Here is a 25,314-nt window from a genome sequence, read left to right on the forward strand (position 1 = left end):
AAACAAAAGCTCCATCAAAATTCTACACTTATGGCCTACTTCAAGCTTAATCAGAACGACCATCATGCTCATATTTATTTATACCGTGAAATTCCCGAAAACTATGTTTGGAAAGAAGGTTCTTGGGAAGTTAGAAAGCGAGCAGGTGGTTCTGTGATTGGACGAATGTATACTGTCAGTGTGAAAGACCAAGAACGCTACTATTTAAGATTGTTATTGTTACATGTCAAAGGTGCAACCAGTTTTGACAGCATAAAAACTGTACACGGAGTCACACATGAAACCTTCAAAGATGCGGCATTAGCTCTTGGCTTACTATTTGATGATAGTCTGTGGAGAAATACATTACTTGATGCCAGTATTCTCAACATGCCAGCACAGCTACGTGACATGTTTGCCTACATTTGTATTTTTGGTCCTCCAGCTAAACCTCAGGACTTATGGGATGAATTTAAGGAACACTTTGTAGAAGACTACTGCTCCGACACTCTGGAGTGTGTCAATTGTGAAGGCTATGCTATGACAGATGTCCAACATGTTCTTAAAGCTCATGGCAAAACTTATACTGATTTTAATTTGCCACGTCCAGTCAAGAAACAACACCTCCTCCCACAGTATGATAAAGATTATGAGTTATCAGCAGCTGCTGAAATGAAAGCTACTCTAAATGAGGACCAACTTTTTGCTTTTGATGCTATCACTCAAGCTTTAGAAGACACTAATTCTACAGCAAAGTGTTTTTTCCTTGATGGTCCTGGTGGCAGCGGAAAAACGTACCTATATCATCTACTCCTACATCAGCTAAGAGGACAAGGAGACATTGTGTCACCTGCTGCCACTACTGGAATTGCCGCCAACTTGCTACAAGGTGGACGAACCATTCATTCTCTTTATGGGATTCCAATTCCTGTGAATGAAACATCTGTTTCCAGGATTAAGAATGATACCGATGCAGCAAAAGATTTGCACAGCACTAAACTTTTTATTATTGATGAGTGCACAATGCTATCCAAATATGCATTGCATGTCATTGATAGAGTTTTACATGATGTCATGACAACAAATGTAGCTCACAAAGAAAAAACACCGTTTGGAGGTAAAGTGATTGTTTTTGGAGGCGACTTTAGACAATGTCTTCCTGTCATCCCTCATGGGACAAGAACTGATGTTGTAGAGAGCTGTATAAAATATTCACAACACTGGCAACATTTTACTCGCCTGCCACTTATTAACAACATGCGCTCCATTGATCCTCACTACAGCAGTTGGTTGCTTCAACTGGGAAATGGTGAACTATCTAATGAACATAACCTTGGAGATGATGTAATTGAAATTCCTCCAGACATGGTATGCACTGGCTCTTTAATAATTGAAATTTTTGGAGATAATCTTTGTATTGATGTGAATGACACCGAAAGCATAAATACAGCTGCATCTCATGCAATTTTATGTCCAAAAAATGAGGACGTTGAGAAAGTCAATTCCCAAGTCATGGATTTATTGATAGGTGACTATACTGAATATATCAGTGATGATTCCATCGATCCTGATGAAGCTGATGACCTCGATCAATACCCACTTGAGTTATTGAATTCACTAACACCAACTGGAATGCCTTCACATCGGCTGAAACTTAAAATTGGCACCATTGTCATGTTATTACGTAATCTGAACACGAACAAAGGTCTCTGCAATGGTACGCGGCTCATTGTCACTGCCTTACATGCCAATATCATACTGGCTAAAGTAATTAGTGGGTCAGCAGCAGGAAATGTGGTATTCATTCCACGAATTGATTTGTGTCCATCAGAGACTGGATTACCTTTTAAATTAAGACGGAGACAATTTCCCATCAAGCCCGCATTTGCAATGACCATAAATAAATCTCAAGGCCAGACCCTCCATCGAGTTGGCATTTATCTACCAGAACCTGCTTTTGCCCATGGTCAATTGTATGTTGCTTTTTCCAGGGTGAAGCAATGTTGCAATGTGAGGGTTAAAGTGGTTAATACACCACTTCAAGGACAATTATTGGCTGATAGTACTAAAGTCTTCACACGTAATATTATCTACAAAAATATTTTAGTTTAAAGTTACTTTTCTTTTTTTTCATTATTCAGTTTTTCTAATAACATAGACAGCAATAGGCAAATTCTATGTATAGAGATAAGGAAAAAAAACAAAAACAAAAAAAAATTAGTGTAGCCATAGACATATAGATTTTAAGTACTTATGTAGGAAATACGTATATAACATACGTACTCATTAGCATATAGGGTTAATAACTCTATATCATATCTACATAAATTTAGAAATATGATATATCAATACATATTTTTATAGGTAAGTAGAACACACATTAAGTACAAGATGTAAGATGTGTATCATCCAAATGCCTGTATTTGGTGATAGGAACCTGTATTTGAAGCTCCAGCAGTATAGCTGCTGAGAGATTTCATTTTGTTTTTAAAAAGGGTGAGGTTTTTGTGAACAGGTAAGAGACGGGTGGGATGGCTGTTCACACACATCTCTATCTCCAGGTGTGTTCTGTACATAGAAATAGATATATAGATAGGTACATATTTAGATAGGTAGGGAAAGAATAGAGATTTTGCTTTCACATCAACATTTTTCTGCTATTTGGAGAATTTATGGTGGAAAAAAGGCTATTTCTGCACTTCCTGCCTAAGGGCTGACCCACGCCACTCTTGCTGTAAGTTGCATGCAATGTATGCGGAATTTGTACTTCACTTGCGGCAGGTGCGGCACATGTGGTTTCTGCAGTTTTCGCCACAAAATCTCCACTTACCAGTGTTTTTGTTGTGGCTGCATTTAATGCAATTGTCGAAGGCGCATTTGCCGCATTTACTGCAAGTTAACTCCAAGCTTCATCTACATTGCATGGCACTTGCTGAAAGTGTGTTGTAGGTCAGTTCTTTGGTGCCAAGTGTGGAAGTTGTATTGTTTTTAACATTACTTCTGCAAATATCAGAAACATGCAGATGTGAAAGTGGTTTGAGTATTAAGAAATAGGAATCAGTTAGTTAGGAGTTAGGACCCATCAGTTCAAAGGCTACCGTGACGTGGTTGATGGGCATGCTTATATTAGCCCATCGGTGTACTATGAACGTTGATTTCTTAAATTTTACACTTCTGTAAAAATAAACACAAAAAATTTGGATACACAAAAAGGCTTTTATTTCTGTTGTACTTATTAGAATTATTTAAAATGAAGGCTTAGCTAAGCCCAAGAGATGATTAAAAACGTTTCATACCAACCCATCAGATGTAAAATTACTGTGAAAATACCTGATGGGCACACAAGTATGCGCCAGTATGGGTACTAAGAGCTTTTCCACATAATAATGAAATATTTGAAAATGTCATAGAACATACCAATATACATAGTTATTGATACATATTATTTATTATTTACATTATTGTTCTTAACCCCTTAACGACCGCCGATACGCCTTTTAACGGCGGCCGCTAAGGGTACTTAATCCACAGCGCCGTTAATTAACGGCGCTGTGGAAAAAGTGAATAGCGCCCCCCAGAGTCGGATTTTCTCTGGGGTCTCGGTTGCCGAGGGTAGCCGAGACCCCAGAGAACATGATTCGGGGGGATTTTACCGACCCCCGAGTTGCGATCGCCGGTAATTAACCGTTTACCGGCGGTCGCAACAAAAACAAACAAACCGCGATTTGCCGTTTAATTTCTCTGTCCTCCGATGTGATCGCACATCGGAGGACAGAGAAATGTGGTCCCTGATGGCCCCCAATAGCCCCCCAATACTTACCTACCTCCCCCGGTGCTCCTCGTGTCTCCCCATGGGCGCCGCCATCTTTCTTCCGGGAAAAAATGGTGGGCGCACGCGCAGTGCGCCCACCGCCCGGCACCCGGATGTTCTTTGAACATGATCGGGGTCGGTTTGCACCGACCCCTGCTTTGCGATCGCCGGTAATTAACAGTTTACCGGCGACCGCAAAAAAAAAAAAAAAAAAAAGCGATCAGTTATTTCTCTGCCCTCTGATGTGATCGCACATCAGAGGACAGAGAAATAGGGGGATTCGGGGACCCTATCATACTCACCCGGGGTCCCTGGGTCCTCTTCTGTCTTCTCCTGCCAGCCGGCTTTTTCATCATGGCGGGCGCATGCGCAGTGCGCCCGCCATCTGCTGCCATCTGCCGGCCGGCAGGAGAAGACAAGTTGGGGCTAAAATTAGGGTTAGGGTTAGGGTTAGGGTTAGAGTTAGGGTTAGGGTTAGGGTTAGAGTTAGGGTTAGGGTTAGGGTTAGAGTTAGGGTTAGGGTTAGGGTTAGAGTTAGGGTTAGAGTTAGGGTTAGAGTTAGGGTTAGGGTTGGGGCTAAATTTAGGGTTAGGGTTAGGGCTAGGGTTAGGGTTAGGCTACTTTCACACTAGCGTTTTTTGGCTTCCGTCGCAATGCGTCGTTGGAGAAAAAACGCATCCTGCAAAAGTGCTTGCAGGATGCGTTTTTTCTCCATTGGCTTGCATTAGCGACGCATTGCGACGGATTGCCACATGTCGCATCCGTCGTGCGACGGATGCGTCGTGCTTCGGCGGACCGTCGACACAAAAAAAACTACATGTAACTTTTTTGTGCGACGTGTCTGCCATTTCCGACCGCGCATGCGTGGCCGGAACTCCGCCCCCGCCTCCCCGCACCTCACAATGGGGCAGCGGATGCGTTGAAAAAACAGCATCCGCTGCACCCGTTGTGCGGCGCTTACAACGCTAGCGTCGGTACGTCGGCCCGACACACTGCGATGGGCCGAGTACGACGCTAGTGTGAAAGTAGCCTTAGGCTTCTTTCACACTTGCGTCGGTACGGGGCGGTCGCAATGCGTCGGCCCGATGTACCGACGCACTCTGTGAAAATTGTGCACAACGTGGGCAGCGGATGCAGTTTTTCAACGCATCCGCTGCCCAGTCTATGTCCTGGGGAGGAGGGGGCAGAGTTACAGCCACGCATCCGCGGAAATGGCGGACGCGACGTACAAAAAAAAGGTTACATTGAACTTTTTTTGTGACGACGGGGGCTAAAGTTATGGTTAGGGTTGGGGCTAAAGTTAGGGTTGGGGCTAAAGTTAGGGTTAGAGTTGGGATTAGGGTTAGGGTTTGGATTAGGGTTGGGATTAGTGTTACGTTTGGGATTAGGGTTGGGATTAGGGTTAGGGTTGGGATTAGGGTTAGGGGTGTGTTGGATTTAGGGTTTTGATTAGGGTTATGGTTAGGGTTGAGATTAGGGCTGTTTTGGGGTTAGGGTTGTGATTATCGTTAGGGTTGTGATTAGGATTATGGATCGGGTTGAGATTAGGGTTAGGGCTGTGTTGGGGTTAGGGTTGGAGTTAGAATTGGGGGGTTTCCACTGTTTAGGTACATCAGGGGGTCTCCAAACACGACAGCCAATTTTGCGCTAAAAAAGTCAAATGGTACTCCCTCCCTTCTGAGCTCTGCCGTGCGCCCAAACAGTGGTTTACCCCCACATATGGGGCATCAGCGTACTCGGGATAAATTGGACAACAACTTTTGGGGTCCAATTTCTCCTGTTACCCTTGTGAAAATAAAAACTTGGGGGCTAAAAATCTTTTTTGTTGGAAAAAAATATATTTTTTTATTTTCACTACTCTGCATTATAAATTTCTGTGAAGCACTTGAGCTTTCAAAGTTCTCACCACATATCTAGATAAGTTCCTTAGGGGGTCTAGTTTCCAAAATTTGGTCACTTGTGGGGGTTTCTACTGTTTAGGTACATTAGGGGTCTGCAAACGCAACATAACGCCCGCAGACAATTCTATCAAAGTCTGCATTCCAAAATGGCGCTCCTTCCCTTCCGAGCTCTGCCGTGCGCCCAAACAGTGGTTTACCCCCACATATGGGGTACCAGCATACTCAGGACAAATTGGACAACAACTTTTGGGGTCCAATTTCTCTTGTTACCCTTGTGAAAATAAAAACTTGGGGGCTAAAAATCTTTTTTGTTGGAAAAAAATATATTTTTTTATTTTCACTACTCTGCATTATAAATTTCTGTGAAGCACTTGAGCTTTCAAAGTTCTCACCACATATCTAGATAAGTTCCTTAGGGGGTCTAGTTTCCAAAATTTGGTCACTTGTGGGGGTTTCTACTGTTTAGGTGCATTAGGGGTCTGCAAACGCAACATAACACCCGCAGACAATTCTATCAAAGTCTGCATTCCAAAATGGCGCTCCTTCCCTTCCGAGCTCTGCCGTGCGCCCAAACAGTGGTTTACCCCCACATATGGGGTACCAGCATACTCAGGACAAATTGGACAACAACTTTTGGGGTCCAATTTCTCTTGTTACCCTTGTGAAAATAAAAATTTGGGGGCTAAAAAAATCTTTTTTGTGGGTAAAAAAAATATTTTTTACTTTCACTACTCTGCATTATAAACTTCTGTGAAGCACTTGGGCATTCAAAGTTCTCACCACATATCTAGATAAGTTCCTTGGGGGGTCTATTTTCCAAAATGGGGTCACTTGTTGGGGGTTTCTACTGTTTAGGTACATTAGGGGTCTGCAAAGGCAACATAACGCCCGCAGACAATTCTATCAAAGTCTGCATTCCAAAATGGCACTCCTTCCCTTCCGAGCTCTGCCGTGCGCCCAAACAGTGGTTTACCCCCACATATGGGGTACCAGCATACTCAGGACAAATTGGACAACAACTTTTGGGGTCCAATTTCTCTTGTTACCCTTGTGAAAATAAAAACTTGGGGGCTAAAAAATCTTTATTGTTAAAAAATATATATTTTTTATTTTCACGACTCTGCATTATAAACTTCTGTGATGCACTTGGGCATTCAAAGTTCTCACTACACATCTAGCTAAGTTCCATTGGGGGTCTAGTTTCCAAAATGGGGTCACTTTTGGGGGGTTTCTGCTGTTTAGGCACATCAGGGGCTCTCCAAACGCGACATGGCGTCCGATCTCAATTCCAGTCAATTTTGCATTGAAAAGTCAAATGGCGCTCCTTTGCTTCCGAGCTCAGCCATGCGCCCAAACAGTGGTTTACCCCCACATATGGGGTGTCGGCGTACTCAAGACAAATTGTACAACAGCTTCTGGGGTCCATTTTCTCCTGTTACCCTTGGTAAAATAAAAATTTGGAGGCAAAAAGATCATTTTTGTAGAAAAAATGCGATTTTTTTATTTTCACGGCTCTACGTTATAAACTTCTGTGAAGCACCTGGGGGTTTAAAGTGCTCACCACACATCTAGATAAGTTCCTTAAGGGGTCTAGTTTCCAAAATGGTGTCATATGTGGGGGGTCTCTACTGTTTAGGCACATCAGCGGCTCTCCAAACGTGACATGGCGTCCGATCTCAATTCCAGCCAATTCTACATTGAAAAAGTAAAACGACACTCCTTCTCTTCCAAGCTCTGCGGTGCGCCCAAACAGTGGTTTACCCCCATATATGGGGTATCGACGTACTCAGGAGAAATTGCACAACAACTTTTGTGGCCTAATTTCTCCTGTTACCCTTGTGAAAATAAAAATTTGGGGGCAAAAAGATCATTTTTGTAGAAAAAATGAGATTTTTTATTTTCACGGCTCTACGTTATAAACTTCTGTGAAGCACTTGGGGGTTCAAAGTGCTCACCACACATCTAGATAAGTTCCATAAGGGGTCTAGTTTCCAAAATGGTATCACTTGTGGGGGGTTTCCACTGTTTAGGCACATCAGGGACTCTCCAAACGCGACATGGCATCCGATCTCAATTCCAGCCAATTCTGCATTGAAAAAGTCAAACGGTGCTCCTTCACTTCCAAGCTCTGCGGTGCGCCCAAACAGTGGTTTACCTCCACATATGGGGTATCGACGTACTCAGGAGAAATTGCACAACAACTTTTGTGGTCTAATTTCTCCTGTTACCCTTGTGAAAATAAGAATTTGTGGGCGAAAAAATCATTTTTGTGAAAACAAATGCGATTTTTTATTTTCACGGCTCTACGTTATAAACTTCTGTGAAGCACTTGGGGGTTCAAAGTGCTCACCACACATCTAGATAAGTTCCTTGGGGGGTCTAGTTTCCAAAATGGTGTCACTTGTGGGGGGTTTCCACTGTTTAGGCACATTAGGGGCTCTCCAAACGCGACATGGCGTCCGATCTCAATTCCAGCCAATTCTGCATTGAAACAGTCAAACGGTGCTCCTTCACTTCCAAGCTCTGCGGTGCGCCCAAACAGTGGTTTACCTCCACATATGGGGTATCGGTGTACTCAGGAAAAATTGCACAACAAAATTTGTGGTTAAATTTCTGTTTTTACACTTGTGAAAATTAAAAAAAATGGTTCTGAAGTAAAATGTTTGCAAAAAAAAGTAAAATGTTCATTTTTTTCTTCCACATTGTTTTAGTTCCTGTGAAGTACGTAAAGGGTTAATAAACTTCTTGAATGTGGTTTTGAGCAGCTTGAGGGGTGCAGTTTTTAGAATGGTGTCACACTTGGTTATTTTCTATCATATAGACCCCTCAAAATCACTTCAAAGGTGATGTGGTCCCTAAAAAAAACATGGTGTTGTAAAAATGAGAAATTGCTGGTCATCTTTTTACCCTTATAACTCCCTAACAAAAAAAAAAATTGTTTCCAAAATTGTGCTGATGTAAAGTAGACATGTGAGAAATGTTATTTATTAACTATTTTTTTGTGACATATCTCTCTGATTTAAGGGCATAAAAATACAAAGTTTGAAAATTGCAAAATTTTAAAAATTTTCGCCATATTTCCATTTTTTTCATAAATAATCGCAAGTAATATCGAAGAAATGTTACCACTAACTTGAAGTACAACATGTCACGAAAAAACAATCTCAGAATCAGCGGGATCCGATAAAGCGTTCCAGAGTTATAACCTCATAAAGTGACACTGGTCAGAATTGTAAAAATTGGCTCGGTCATTAAGTACCAAATTGGCTCTGTCACTAAGGGGTTAAGCAAAGAACCGTTGTTGTGGCATTTGCCACAACACGCAAAGTTGTTGTCTGATGTCTTTCATTCCTCCCCTCATAAGCATGTTCATGGATCCTGTGTAACTGTACCTTAAATAACAAGAATTGTCAAGAGCTGGTGAGTGCAGCCATTTTTTGTTCTTTCTTACTATTATTTATTAATTGTATTATTCTTACATTTGAATAAATAAAGTATATATGGATTCTAGACTCCCGATTCTTTAGAATCGGGCTGCCATCTAGTAGATTACATAAAGAACCTGAAGTGTGAGTTGGGAAACTGCTACCTTTTTAAGCAACTCATAGCTGAATAAGTGCCATTTGTTGAGACTCTGCTCCCTTTACATCACGGGAAATGTTGTCTACATTAGAAATTACCATATTAAAGGAGAAGTTTGAAAGAAACTTTAAGAGTAAGGCATATTACTATCTGTCTAAGGCTTGGCTATTAATAAAAAAAATCCTACCAATAGTCATAGGTGTCACCCCAGTTGTCGAAATGCACAAGAAATCTGTCTTCTACTACATCAGTGACACTGGCCACACATATAAGAGATGGATTCATCTTGTCCACAGCTTCTAATTTCATACCCACCCGAAAGAGAGATGGGGGAGCACCCTATGAAAGGCAAAACAAATCAATTTTTAGAGAATTGCTAGAAACACCAGACAAAGTTTTGATATTAGTTACTACAAAGTGAACATAATGACTGAGCTTTAACATGTGTCAGTCATATATTTATATACCCTATGGAGGCTGGTAATATATTAGGGAAGCCATTTATGAATAGCAAATTATGGATAATAAGTCTTATATTGCTGTTTCATGTGTCTAAAAATAGATAAACAATGTAATGTATTTTCTATGATAGGGTGAGATAAGATATGATTTGTAAAAAATGTAAGTTCATCCAAAATAAAGCAGTAGGAAACCACAAAGATGCTTCATACATTTATGGAATATCCACAGCAAATGCCATAAATGTCTGAAAGGTGGTGGTCTGACCTACAAGAAAAATGAGTACTGAATGCTGATGTTAGCGTTAACATGATTTAGGTGCAGAACTCACAATTTTTGGAGTTATAAATAAGTGTTTAGGAGCCACATGGGCTTTTGTTTGTCTCAGATAATGAGTCCAACTGAAGTCTTCATCTTTGTATCCTACAAACAAAGATTAAATAGAAAATGTTTAAAATTAAAACAGCTAAAATGTCTCTTAAGGGTATTTATTAGGGTATTTATTAGCCACAGATTTTTCTGGTTGAAATATCCGCCTCTAAAAAAATGCTTCTAAAAGACACATGGATATTGGTGCGGTTTTGTAAGAGTATGTGACTCTGTTTTGATGCAGTTGTTGACACATTTTTCTGCAAGAGAAGTGGTTTGCCACAGAAAGACCAGTGGAAAGAGGAGGTGCTGGCACAAAAATACGGCTGGGCAATCGAACATATAAGAAGTAAAAGAAGGAGTTGTCTGATACTTATAAAAGTGGTGAAGGAGTAAACTGTGCAGAAAGGAGTTTTTGTTCAAGAGAAATTGTGGTCTTGCAAAAAAAAATATATGGAAGAATTCAAAAGTACAATGAAGAGGTAGGAAATGAATGGTCTCATACAAAGGATGGCTGGAGAAAGGCATTTGGCACATTGGGTGATTGGTAAAGGTGTGGTCTGGTATAAGGCCGGGGTCACACTTGCGAGTGTGATGCGAGAAACTCGCACGGGTCTCTTTCATCAGTACCCGCCACTGCCGCCAGCACTCGGGACCGGAGTTTGTGGCTGTATGTATTTCTATGCATCTGAACGCTCCGGTCCTGAGTGCCAGCGGCAGTGCCGGGTATTGATGAAAGAGACCCGCGCGAGTTTCTCGCATCACACTCGCAAGTGTGACCCCGGCCTAAGAAAGAGAAGACAGATGGGGAAGAAAGGCTCTGGTGCTTTCGCTCAGAAGTTGTTTATTGCCATAAAGGTAACAAGAAAGTTTATGTGATTGGATGGAATAAAAGTTTTTGTATGTCTGAAGTGAATAAAACACAACTAAATGGCAAACCAGGTAAAAACATTCTTTCATCATGACCTTTTGGGGGCTGTAATTTGTGTCCAGTCCTTTCACACCAGCCAGCTGGATGAATATCAGGTGAGTCTGCGTTCACCCAGAAATCATGGCAGTCTGAGTACCCATCAAAGTGAACTCTTATTCGAAACCCACAAACCTGAAGTACAAAAATGCAGAAGAAATTATACAAATTAATGGTGACTTTAAAAAAAACAAACAAAACAAACAATATAATTCCACCCTATGAAAACTGAAATGACATACAAATTGATAAGAAAAAACATTTTCAGGAGTGTGGCTTTTACAGTTTTAAGGAAAAACGCAGCATGTTTTCCAGCTTTAATGACTGCTGCCAGATGTTTTCTATACATCAATAACTAAATACAGAAAGCACTACAAACAAAAGTTTGGGGTATTTACTACATTTTTGAAAAGCAAAAAAATACACCAAAAAATGTTTGTAAAAAATACAGGAATGTGATGGTGTTTTCTACAAGCCAAAAAAGCCACATAAAAAGTATGTATAAAGCAGGTTAAAACTGCATGATGTAAGTTCACATGATGTCTCATTTGGGACATTTATAGGATAAAGCATCAATGTCCAAGATGAGAACACCCCTTTAAAAGGACATTCCAGACTACAAAAATTATCAATTCTCAGTAAGTGACAATTGTTACAACAGTGTGGGTCAGCTGGGACCCCCACCAACTGCTAGAATGGAGAACTTAAACTAGGCAACCATATGTGTCATCCAGTGGTGAAATGGCCAGACGACCAAACACCCTTTATTGTAGATAAAGAAATGGGCAGATATAGCGTTGGTGCAACCTGTACAGTAGCATATGAGCCCAAGAGGTAAGAGGACCACTTCTACCTCCAAACCAGGTGGGCACTGTCTATCTCCACTCCTAGATAAAGAGGTTCAGTATCATTACATCACTTAGCACTGAGAAGCACTCCATAATAGATACAGCCCATGGTCAAGAGTGGCACCGTTTCTGAAAATAAATTTATTAATCTGATACCATAACATCTTTAAGTTTTGCAGAGTAATAATGCCATTTTTTACATGACTGCATTTTTTTTCAGTATTTTTTCTACCTTTGTATGTCCATCTCACCTCAGCCACAGTAAGGATAAAATACATGGATGGATGCTGGGAGTCGATTCCTTCTAGCTTCATCCCCACCTTGAAGCCATTTTTGTGCTGTGTTCCTAGTTGCCACTACAAGAAAATAATCAATCACTTTATCATACAGACAAAACATTATACTGCTAAGATGTGAGAGTCGGAAGCAGTGCATAAGTGAAATTGACTCCAAATACATAGTGATTCAAAAAGGATGGTGCAAAATTATAACCTCGGTATTCATAACAGAGAACATGACACAAGTTTATTAAAGTGAATAGACAACTAGCTATCCAAGTTTTATCTATACAGTACAATTGTTCACAGTGATTCCCACTGGTGATAGTGCAGATGTGTAGGCGGTATTCTAGTGCTGTCCAGACATTTGCCACCATGTCTTCAGATATGGGCTCCACTGTTTCAGTGATGCATTGTATCAGGTTGAGCCTAATGTCTAACAAATTGTGACTTCTTCCTGTGGGGCTACATCAAGGTCTCATTGTATCTCCCCTCTCCCAGCCACAAGATCTGAACAACCTGAGACAGTGGAGTCTGTTCCCGAGGATATGTTTGCACAGCAAGCATCTGGACAGAACTGAAGTACCACCTACACATCTGCAGTGTCACCAATGGGAATCACTTTGAACATTTGTAGTGTACAGTTGTGCTCAAAAGTTACATACCCTGGCAGAATTTTTGTTTTCTTGGCCTTTTTTCAGAGAATATGAATGATAACACCAAAACTTTTTCTCCACTCATGGTTAGTGGTTGGGTGAAACCATTTATTGGCAAACTACTGTTTTCTTTTTTTTAAATCATAATGACAACCCAAAACATCCAAATGACCCTGAACAAAAGTTCACATGCCCCATTTCTTAATACCGTAACAAGAAAAAAAGTCAAAACGCCAGAATTACATTTTTTTGGTTGCTGCAACGGGCGATCAAAAGATTGTAAAAAAGAACCTAGACATGTTTGGTGTCTATGAACTCGTAATGACCTGGAAAATCATAATGGCAGGTCAGTTTTTTTAGCATTTGGGGAACATGATAAAAAAATCCTAAAAACAGTTATGGAATTGCACTTTTTTTGCAGTTTCACCGCACTTGGAATTTTTCCCCGTTTTTGAGTACATGATATGGTAAAACCAATGGTGTCATTCAAAAGTCCAAAAAAGAAGAGAATGTCCAGCTTCACCGAATCCGTAAAAAAAGAGTTTCTTTATTCACAAACTTTAAACATAGAGGATACAGACTTCAGCACGAACCATATGGGTAAGAATCTCAACGCGTTTCTGGAGACTAAGCTCCCTTAATCATGGTCATGGTCAAACGCGTTGAGATTCTTACCCATATGGTTTGTGCTGAAGTCTGTATCCTCTATGTTTAAAGTTTGTGAATAAAGAAAACTCTTTTTTGCGGATTCGGTGAAGCTGGACATTCTCTTCTTTTTTGGACTTTATACACCTGGACACAGCGGATCTGTGCTCCCGAGGTTTGGTTTATGCATCACGGGTGAGCTGGCTTATATTTCTTCTGTCACTCAAAAGTACAACTTGTCCTGCAAAAAACAAGCCCTCACGTGGCCATATTGACTGAAAAATAAAAAAGTTATGGCTCTGCGAAGACGGAAAGCGAAAAACAGAAATGCAAAAATAAAAAAGGGCCTGGGGTGAAGGGATTAATTTGAGGTATTTACTTCCTAATTGCAGTAAGGGTTTAGGAATTACAGCTCTTAAATATGTAGCTACCTCTTTTTAAAGGGACCAAAAGTAGTTGGACAGTTATCTCACATGCTATTTAACGGGGTGGATGGGCTATTCCCTTGCTAATCCATTACAATTAAGCAGGTGAAAGGTCTGGATCTGATTCCAGATGTGGTATTTGCATTTGGAAGCTGTTGTTGTGAACCCACAACATGCGGTCAATGGAGAGAAATAGACCATCATTAGACTGAAAAAAAGAAGAAATCCTTCAGTGAGATAGCAGAAATGTTAGGAGTGGCCAAATCAACAGTTTAGTATATTCTGCAAAAAAGAGTGTAGCGTGCTTGGGAACTGAAAAAACGTCCTGGACGTCCACGGAAGACAACAATGGTGGATGATTGAAGAATCCTTTCCATGCTGAAGGAAAATCTTTTCACAACATCCACCCAAGTGAAAACTCTCCAGGAAGTAGGTGTTTCAGTATTTAAGTCTACCATAAAGAGAAGACTTCTTGAGACCAAATACAGAGGTTTTATCACATGGGACAAACCAATAATCAGCCTTAAAAGTAGGCCAGGTAAGACTTTGCCCAAAAATATCTAAAGAAACCATTACTGTCCTGGAAAAACATTCTTTGGAGCATTCTAGAACCAGAAATATGGAAGAAAAAAACATGGAGAAGGCTTGGAACAGCTCATGATCCAAAGCACACCACATCCTCTGTAAAACATGGTGGAGGCAGTGTGATAGCATGGTCAGTCATGGCTTCCAATGACACTGGGTCACTAGTCTTTATTGATTAGGTGACTGTAGACAGAAGCAGCCAGATGAATTCTGAAGTGTACAGGGCTATACGTTCTGCTCAGATTCAACCAAATGCAGCAAGATTGATTGTACTGAGCTTCACTGTACAGATGGACAATGACCCAAAACATGCTCTGAATACAACCCAGGAGTTTTTCAAGGCAAAGAAGTGGAATATTCTGCAATGGCTGAATCAATTACCAGATCTCAGCCCCATTGAGCATGCATTTCACATGCTTAAGATAAAACTTAAGGCAGAAAGACCCACAAACAAGCAACAACTGAAGTCTGCTGCAGTAAAGGCCTGTCAAAGCATCACAAAGGAGGAAACCCAGTGTTTGGTGACATCCTCGGCTTCTAGACTTTCGGCCTGCTAAGGAATCTCTACAATGTATTTAAAGGGAATCTGTCAGCTCCTGATGGCGGTGGCCTATAAGCTAAGGCCACCGCCATCAGGGGCTTATCTACAGCATTCTATATATCCCCGGACCCGGACCGCAACGCCCATTGGACCGGACCGAACTGGGACCGCCCCTAGGTGTGTATAATCTAACTTGTTTTTCTTATCTTTCAGGTTACATCGGGGGATTATTTACAGCATTGCAGAATGATGTAGATAAGCCCCTGATGGCGGTGGCCTTAGCTTATAAGCCTAAAATGGGGTGACAGATTCCCTTTAAAAATGAACATTTATTTTAACATTAGTTTGTCCAATTACTTTTGAGCCCCTTAAAGAGGAGGCTTTGTAGAAAAATGGTTGGAATTGCTACACGTTTCACAGGATATTTCACAGCTGAAATCACAAAGATTCAATCATTGTCCAAAAATTCTGGACTGTATGTAAGAGCATTATACCTGCCTAGCACAGCATACCATCCTGCGCACCCCCCATAAACTGTGAATAGAGTGCATGATCTATTTTCCTGGAGTGGAGCAGCCAAAAACTCTCTTTATAAATAAATCTGACGCAGTTTTCAAGTGGATTTATAAAAAGTGGTTATTAAAGGGTTCATGAAACATAACTGTTCTGCAAGTAAACCTGGAGTACTATGTGCTGTTAGAGGGGTTGTCCTGAAATAATTTATTTATCCATAGTTTAGCAAATGAAGAAAATAACAAACACAACAACACTCACCTTCCCCAGGTCCAGTGATGCCTCACTGCTGCAGCGGGGGAAAGACAGCACTGGACCTGGGATGGGTGAGTATTGCAGTGTTTGTTATTTCCAATATTTGCAAGCCTATGGATAAATAAGATTTTTTCTTAGACAACCTCATTAAGGCTCCAGTTCAGTAATTTTTTTCCCCCGTTATTAAGAATCATGGATTGGGGAGATTACAGATGAGATCACGTGGTGCTGGTGGGGACAGGAACGCTGCTGAAACCATAAAAGAAGATGGTGACCGGAGAGTATGTTACTACCTTCATGACACACACAATTCTTAACAACAAGGCAAATAAAAAAAAAAAAGTCACTCTAGTGGGGCTTTATCATTCATCATCAGTCTTTTCTATGAAACAGCTGCTGCACTATAAGTTATTATATCAGTCTATACTGCCATCTAGTGTCATTAAAATATATGAAGTAAAAAAAAATGTATATGTCTTTTACCTGTTTTCTCTCCTTTGGGCGCAGACACTCGCGCGAGGATTGCATCGCAAACACATGCTGTCACGCTCAGGTCAAGAGGGCCGACGACCAGTCCGAGGATTGCGATGTGATCCTCACGTGAGTAATAAAGCAGTCTGACTACGTCCTTAAGGATATGCCCACCAGGCAGTATATAGGGGCATGAGGTGAGGGGAATTTATGACTGCTAATAAGTCAGAGCCTGACAGTGGCACTACAGAGTCCTCCATATTCTTAGGCCAAGGTCAGACTGCCATACTCCACAATCCGTATATCGACTAAAATGCCCAGACTGACCCAAAGTTCCAGACTCGTATATGCCTGTGATGCTGTATGTTGGGGTCGGGAGACCTGCGGTCTGTCTGGGCATGGTGATCTGTATACAGCTTGTGAAATATGGTGCTCTGAGTGCAGCCTGAAGCTAGCTCTACAATGTAGACTTTCCAGGAGTGAAGTACTGCTAGAGATAAATCACTGTAAATAGCTGCTGAAATGCCAAGAGATTTCCAAGCGTTTCTCATTATAGTGGTAAAAATTAATTGCTACATTTAAAATTGTGCAGCACAAAATTAGAGCGCAAATAGGATGGCCATACCACAAGGGGAAGAAATTGACTACCAGTTAGAAAAGTTTCTCACAAAACATCTGAAAGCGCTATGCGACTTGTTTCTTCCAAGGTGATATTACGTTTTGTTATGTGTTGTAGTTCAACTTTTTTTTTATTATAATGTTGTTTGATCACATGATATGAGAACATATTTTTCTTTGACTCTCGAGTTTTATGGAATGAATATTTATTTTATAAATCTTAAATATTTTCCATGTTTTCATAATCCAGACTTACCTCCCGAAAGAGATTGAGAGGAGCTGCACTACATTTCTGTTCCTCCAGGTAGGAAGACCAAGACCAAGAATCTCCCAACTCATCTCCTGAAACTTTAATAAGACAACTGTCCATAATGGTATAGAAAAATGTGGGACTTGAAGGATACAAAAACTAACATACCGGCGCAGAGACTATCAGCTTGCACCAGTAGCGTAGCTACCAGGAGGGCAGAGGGTGCAGCCACCCCGGGCCCCGTGAACTACGCTACTTTTAACTATATAAGCATCCGAAACGCTGACACCGTTAAATTCGGCAGCAGAGCAGGGAGACACAATCCTATGGGGACCAAGTTATGGGGACCAAGCTATGGGGACCAACGCTGGCACCAAACTCCTCCCCAGACCCCACCAGTTCATCTGTATTGGCATCTGCTGATACAGTAGAAAGCAATGATATAGGAGGGAGCATCAGCTAACGCTTCCTCCCACATCATTCTTCATCAGTGTCTGACATCTCAATGTGATAACATTACTATATTGCTTCCTCTAAGCTAACATGTGTAACACTTCAGAAGATAAGCTGTGGAGACCGGAGCAGTAAGGAAGAAGGAGGGGACATGAGTATTGTATTTTATTAAATTTTTTTAGGACATTGTGGTGGCCATAAAACTGTGTTGAGGACTATGGGTGTGCATTACACTGTATGGACTATGGGGCGCATTATACTGTATGGAGGACTATGAGGTATATTATACTGTATGGACTATGGGGTGCATTATACTGTATGGAGGACAGGGTGTATAATAGTATATGGAGGACAGGGTGTATTATAGTATATGGAGGACTATGGGATGTATTATACTGCTTGGAGGACGATGGAGTGCATTATACTGTATGGACTATGGAGTGCATTATACTGTATGGAGGCCAGGGTGTGTTATAGTACATGGAAGACTATGGGGTGCATTATACTGTATGGAGGACAATGAGGTGTATTATACTGTATGGACTATGGGGTGCATTATACTTTATGGAGGACAGGGTGTATTATAGTATATGGAGGACAGGGTGTATTATAGTATATGGATGACTATGGGATGTATTATACTGCATGGAGGACGATGGAGTGCATTATACTGTATGGACTGTGGGGTGCATTATACTGTATGGAGGACAGGGTGTATTATAGTATATGGAGGACTATGGGGTGCATTATACTGCATGGAGGACTATGGGTGCATTATACTGTATGGACTATGGGATACATTAAACTGTATAGAGGACTATGGGGTGTGTTAAACTGTATGGAGGACTATGGGGTGCATTATGCTGTATGGGCTATGGGGCGAATTATACTGTATGGACTATAGGGCGTGCATTTTACTGAATGGAGGACTGTAGGGCATGCATTATACTGTATGGACTATGGGGTGCATTATACTGTAGGGACTATAGGATGCATTTTACTATATAGACTGTGGGATGCATTACACTGTATGGAGGACTATGTGGGGGCTATTATATTTGGAGGGTTATGTGGGGATTATTGTAATCTTTGGATGACTATGTGGGAGCCTTTAAACTATATGTAAGCAATTATACAGTGTGAAGGTTTGTGTGGGTTCTATCACACTATGTGGAGGGCTGTGTGGGGCCATTATATTGTGTGTAGGCCCATTATACAGCATGGTGAGTTGCATGGGGGTCACAGTTGGGAAATCATACTGTGATGGGGTCACCACACTTCTCTGAGGCAGTTCAGGGGTGGGGTACAGTAGCGTCATCATACTGGGTACTATATAGGAATGATTCACTGTAGGGATATTTTAGTGTTTGTGGGACAGTTTTGTTGACATCATACTTTGAGTGCAATGAAAGGGGAATCTAGGGCTCCAACAGGAGGAAAATTAGAGGGCACACAGTACCACACAGTAGGTGTAGTAATAGGAACACATACGACAGCAGCGGCTCAGTATTGGGGTATCAGTATGATAAGGAGTTTGTGGAGGTTGGGGATAGATGGATATGGTGCCTGAAATGTGACAAGTCATATATGTCTTTTTAGTAATCTCTGCAGCCGAGTCGTGGCTGGAAAAGTGAATAACTCCACCAGAAAGAGCATCAGCTGTAAGTCACTATATATAACTGTACTGTAATCTGTTCCATGTTCTTCAACACTTGTATCTACCACTATGTGGTCCCCATATGGCAGTAACATCAGTGTTGTGCTTTGTATAGGGATTTTTTCTTATTAACAGCTCTGTCATCTGCTGAGGTCCTCCTACATACACTATTAGGGTGCCACCATATTTGTAATCATGGTTACCTGGTTAGGGGCCACTCAAAAGTTTTGCCACCCCCCCTGAACCAAACCCCTAGCAACGCCTCTGGTTAGCAGAATTGCTTTACAGCAATGTGGTCATGGATTAAAATCTCACCAGGGACAGTGATTATAATGTGTGTAAAGCTGAATTTGATGGCGCTATGTAAATGCGATAAATAAATATTGAAATTGGAACCTCTCTGGGCTCATTAATAGCTCAGGACACTTCCCTGTCCCCCATATTTTACACTGCAGCTCTACTTTTTCAGATTGGCCATACTGGTGTCAGTGTCTATTTAGGTCATTTCCATTTTGGCAAAACACTTTCACTAAGAAATAAAAAAATAATTGCTAAATATACACTGCTCACAAAAATAAAGGGAACACTTAAACAACAGAATATAACTCCAAGTGAATCAAACTTCTGTGAAATAAAACTGTTTACTTAGGAAATAACACTGTTTGACAATAAATTTCACATGCTGTTGTGCAAATGGAATAGACAACAGATGGAAATTATTGGCAATTATCAAGACACACTCAATAAAGGAGTGGTTCTGCAGGTGGGGACCACATCTCAGTACCAATGCTTTCTGGCTGATGTTTTGGTCACTTTTGAATGTTGGTTGTGCTTTCACACTCGTGGTAGCATGAGACGGACTCTACAACCCACATAAGTGGCTCAGGCAGTGCAGCTCATCCAGGATGGCACATCAATGTGAGCTGTGGCAAGAACGTTTGCTGTGTCTGTCAGCGTAGTGTCCAGAGGCGCCACCAGGCCAGACAGGCCAGTACACCAGGAGACGTAGAGGGGGCCGTAAGAGGGCAACAACCCAGCAGCAGGACCGCTACCTCAGCCTTTGTGCAAGGAGGAACAGGAGGAGCACTGCCAGAGCCCTGCAAAGTGACCTCCAGCAGGCCACAAATGTGCATATGTCTGCACAAACAGTTAGAAACCGACTCCATGAAGATGGTCTGAGTGCCCGACGTCCACAGATGGGGGTTTTGCTCACAGCACAACACCGTGCAGGACGCTTGGCATTTGCCACAGAACATCAAGATTGACAAATTCGCCACTGGCGCCCTGTGCTCTTCACAGATGAAAGCAGGCTCACACTGAGCACATGTGACAGATGTGACAGAGTCTGGAGACGCCGTGGAGAGCTGCCTGCAACATCCTTCAGCATGACTGGTTTGGCAGTGGGTCAGTAATGGTGTGGGGTGGCATTTCTTTGGAGGGCTACACAGCCCTCCATGTGCTCGCCAAAGGTAGCCTGACCCCTTGTGAGACCATATGCTGGTGCGGTTGGCCCTGGGTTCCTCCTAGTGCAGGACAATGCCAGACATCATGTGGCTGGAGTGTGTCAGCAGTTCCAGCAAGATGAAGGCATTGAAGCTATGGACTGGCCCACCCGTTCCCCAGACCTGTATCCGATTGAACACATCTGGGACATCATGACTCGCACCATCCACCAACATTACGTTACACCACATACTGTCCAGGAGTTGGTGGATGCTTTAGTCCAGGTCTGGGAGGAGATTCCTCAGGAGACCATCCGCCGCCTCATCAGGAGCATGCCCAAGCGTTGTAGGGAGGCCACACGCACTACTGAACATCATTTCCTTATCTTGAGGTATTTCCACTGAAGTTGGATCAGCCTGTAACTTAATTTTCCACTTTGATTTTGAGCATCATTCCAACTCCAGACCTCCGTGGGATATTAGTTGTAATTTACGTTGATAATTTTTAGGTTTTATTGTTCTCAACACGTTCCACTATGTAATGAATAAAGATTTACAACTGGAATATTTCATTCAGTGATATCTAGGATGTGGTATTTTAGTGTTTCTTTTATTTTTTTTGAGCAGTGTATAATGAGGGAATAACCCCAAGTAAACAGGCTTGTGTCCTGATAGTTTGGTAGGTAATGCTAATTTCCATACTACCAAACTAGAAATCCGATCAACAAAAATGGATTCATTGTGCTTTGCTTCTTGCTCAGTTTCACGCACCCTTCCCAAAATATTTCACACTGCTTTGTCTGTATCTAAGCCATGACATTATTATAGAGTCAAAAAATTACTTTGTGATTCTCTCTGGCTCCATAGTTCCCCTTCTGAGCTCCTTACAGGTGGATCATCAGCATCTCCAGGTGTATTCCTTTCTTTCTGCTTTTCCTGAATAGAAATCTGAATAGAAATACTTTCCAGGTACATATGTGGCAAAATTGTATTACAATGACAATGCACAAGAGCATGCACCCAGAATATTGGCCTTATTGAGCAGCGCAGTGATACGTGATACAACACCACAGTGATATTACACAGTGCAATATGTATTCTCAGATCTGGGTAATTCTAACACAATAATTACTCTTTAAATCTCGTCACAAACCACACAGTTGACATATACAGTTCTGGACTAAAACCATAACACTGTGATACCCCAAATACAAGAACCAGTCCAGGTCCCTACTGCACTCTCCATTCATAACATTGGCAAGGACAATACGCAGTTGACATGAATACAGTGATGACTCTTTCCTCACCATTGGCTCAGCCTCCGAATCTGCTGGACTCTGATATTCTTTTGGTCTCCTTTTCTTGACAGGTTTTGGGGTCTCGTTGCCTACCCCAAACCCTTTTGATGGCTCCACGACCAGGGACCTGCTGTGGACACCCCAGAAACCAGGGAGAGGGTGACACCGACCCACTCCCTAACCACCACTCCCCCCATTTAATGTCACCTGCATATTTTAGTCTCACCTTTCTTTAACTTGACAGACTTCACCACATGTTTCACATTTGGCTCCAGGCACGTGCTGGCAGCCACAGGTATCACAGAGACACAGAGTAATATCAGAAGGAGGACTCTCCTTTCCTTCAAGGCCTGAAGAGTAGGAAAACATAGTTATCTACAGTGTCAAATGCAGAACTAAAAGCAAAGATTTATGGATGCCCATCCTAACAAAGGTATCCATTCATTTTTTACATTTCTAGACAACCACCTACACACCCAAATATGAACTTTTTGGTCATAATACCAAAAGGTGCAAAGCCAACGCTGAGAATCACAAAATAATACCATATTCACAGTGATGCATGGTGGAGGCAGCATTATGGGACTGTTTTTTGGCAACTGACACTGTGGCTTTAGGCAAGACACTAAGTATACGTGTATCTGATTGAAAATCTGTGGGTTGTACTACTGAGATGCCCTCACAATCTGACAAATTTGGAGTGCTACTGCAAGGAAAGACTAAATGCTGTAATAAATTCAAAGGGTATTCCAACAAAATACTAGTTTAAGGGTGTGCATATTTATGCAACCACATAATTTTAGCTTTTTAATTTTCTTTTTCCACTGGAAAAGATTTAAAGATTTCAGTTTAATTTTCAATGGATTTGTACATATTATGGGTGAAATTAAAGGTGGAAACACTTAACAGAGGTGTGTAGTTTTTATATTCCCTATGAATTCAGAGTACACAAAAGTCCACACATTATGTAATGTGAACTAAACATCGGCATGACTGTTACACATTACAGACATAGAGTTAGGGGTTACCTTGTGGGTACATGTGGCTGTTTATGGTCTGTTGGGGGCTTTCATCTATGGGGTGTATGGAAGTCTCCTCTTTAGGATCCAAGGAGCTGAAACAAAACTAACAGAGAAATGAAGAATAAGGCCTCATGCACACATTCCAGATTTAGGCCACTTTCACGCTGCAGTAATGTAATTAGTATTTTTCATCAGTATTCCCAAACCAAAATCAGAATGGACTGATGCAAAATACTGACTAAATCTACATGTATGAGAATGGAAAGGGATAGCTCCCGCATTGGTGAGCATTGAGTACTTACCGTATTTTTCAGACTATAAGACGCACTTTTTCTCCCCAAAAATTGTGAGGAAAGTGGGGGATCTGTCTAAGGCCGGGGACACACTTAACGTATAAAAAAACGGTCTGTTTTTCACGGCCGAGAATCGCACAAATGTTTCAAAAACAGTGATCCGTGTGCAGTGCGAGGATGCAATTTCCTCGCATCAAATGATCCGTGTGACATCCGTGTGACATCCGTATGGCATCCGTATGCCGAGATTTTCTCGCAAGCTTGCAAAACCGACATCTAATGTATTTATGTGCTCAAATGTTCGGGAAAACATATATACAGTATATATATATATATATATATATATATATATATATATATATATATATATATATATATATATATATATATATATATATATATATATATATATATATATATATATATATGTCATTGAGACACATATATATATATATTCTGTATTTATATTTCATTCAGCGCGATATCTGTGAAAAGCCGGTAATTCAATTGCCGGCTTTGCATTTCTCCTTCACAAACCCGACAGGATATGAGACATGGTTTTCATACAGTAAACCATCTCATATTCCCATTTTTTTTGCATATTCCACACTACTAATGTTAGTAGTGTGTATGTGCAAAATTTGGCCGCTGTAGCTGCTCAAATAAAGGGTTAAATGGCGGAAAAAATTGGCGTGGGCTCCCGCGCAATTTTCTCCGCCAGAGTGGTAAAGCCAGTGACTGAGGGCAGATATTAATAGCCAGGAGAGGGTCCATGGTTATTGGCCCCCCCGTGGCTAAAAACATCTGCCCCCAGCCACCCCAGAAAAGGCACATCTGGAAGATGCGCCTATTCTGGCACTTGGCCACTCTCTTCCCACTCCCTGTAGCGGTGGGATATGGGGTAATGAAGGGTTAATGCCACCTTGCTATTGGAAGGTGACATTAAGCCAGATTAATAATGGAGAGGCGTCAATTATGTCACCTATCCATTATTAATCCAATTGTTTGAAAGGGTTAAAAAACACACACACACATGATTAAAAAGTATTTTAATGAAATAAACACAGCGGTTGTTTTAATAATTTATTGCTCTCTCATTCCATTTTCAGACCCTCGCTTTGCAAAACAATAAACACACAATATACATACCCTCTCTGATGAACTGTCACGTCCCACGAAGTAATCCATCTGAAGGGGTTAACTAATATTACAGGCCGAGCTGCGATAATCCACTCGCTCGTGCCTGTAATCCCCGGGTGCTGAAAGGAAAGCAGTGATCTATACTTACATTCAGTCGCGGTGATGCGCCCCTGCTGGATGTTCTCATGAACTGCAGCCTGGGAACTTTTACCCACGCTCCAGGTCATATGAGGACATCCACCAGGGGGCGCATCACCGCGACTGAAGGTAACTATAGGTCATTGACCTACATTTCCTTCAGTCGCGGTGATGCGCCCCCTGGTGGATGTCCTCATATGACCTGGAGCCTGGGGAAAAGTTCCCAGGCTGCAGTTCAGGAGAACATCCAGCAGAGGCGCATCACCGCGACTGAATGTAAGTACACATCACTGCTTTCCTTTCAGCACCCGGGGATTACAGGCACGAGCGAGTGCATTATCGCAGCTCTGCCTGTAATATTAGTTAACCCCTTCAGATGGATTACTTCGTGGGACGTGACAGTTCATCAGAGAGGGTATGTATGTTGTGTGTTTATTGTTTTGCCAAGCGAGGGTCTGAAAATGGAATGAGAGAGCAATAAAATATTAAAACAACCGCTGTGTTTATTTCATTAAAATACTTTTAAATCATGTGTGTGTGTTTTTTAACCCTTTCAAACAATTGGATTAATAATGGATAGGTGTCATAATTGACGCCTCTCCATTATTAATCTGGCTTAATGTCACCTTACAATAGCAAGGTGGCATTAACCCTTCATTACCCCATATCCCACCGCTACAGGGAGTGGGAAGAGAGTGGCCAAGTGCCAGAATTGGCG

The 25,314-nt window shown here is 41.5% G+C and overlaps 1 protein-coding gene across 9 annotated transcripts in view; it reads right to left on the minus strand.

Annotated features, from left to right (window-relative positions):
- The window catches only part of L3MBTL1 (L3MBTL histone methyl-lysine binding protein 1), a 98,599-nt gene that overhangs the window by 37,876 nt on the left and 35,409 nt on the right, over positions 1 to 25,314 (minus strand). For 3 of the 9 annotated variants that reach the window (XM_077251558.1, XM_077251553.1, XM_077251557.1), the window contains exons 4-12: positions 23,032 to 23,128; positions 22,230 to 22,353; positions 22,013 to 22,133; positions 21,548 to 21,653; positions 17,160 to 17,251; positions 12,168 to 12,272; positions 11,068 to 11,203; positions 10,064 to 10,155; positions 9,461 to 9,612 (exon numbers count right to left, since the gene is read on the minus strand). In XM_077251558.1, the coding sequence (XP_077107673.1) occupies positions 9,461 to 9,612; positions 10,064 to 10,155; positions 11,068 to 11,203; positions 12,168 to 12,272; positions 17,160 to 17,251; positions 21,548 to 21,653; positions 22,013 to 22,133; positions 22,230 to 22,353; positions 23,032 to 23,128 (1,025 nt within the window). The remainder of the gene's footprint in view (positions 1 to 9,460; positions 9,613 to 10,063; positions 10,156 to 11,067; positions 11,204 to 12,167; positions 12,273 to 17,159; positions 17,252 to 21,547; positions 21,654 to 22,012; positions 22,134 to 22,229; positions 22,354 to 23,031; positions 23,129 to 25,314) is intronic. The other 6 variants (XM_077251563.1, XM_077251559.1, XM_077251560.1 and 3 more) reach the window with 3 other exon arrangements.

This window comes from Ranitomeya variabilis, chromosome 4 (assembly GCF_051348905.1).
Source record: "Ranitomeya variabilis isolate aRanVar5 chromosome 4, aRanVar5.hap1, whole genome shotgun sequence".
Classification (NCBI taxonomy): Eukaryota; Metazoa; Chordata; class Amphibia; order Anura; family Dendrobatidae; genus Ranitomeya; species Ranitomeya variabilis.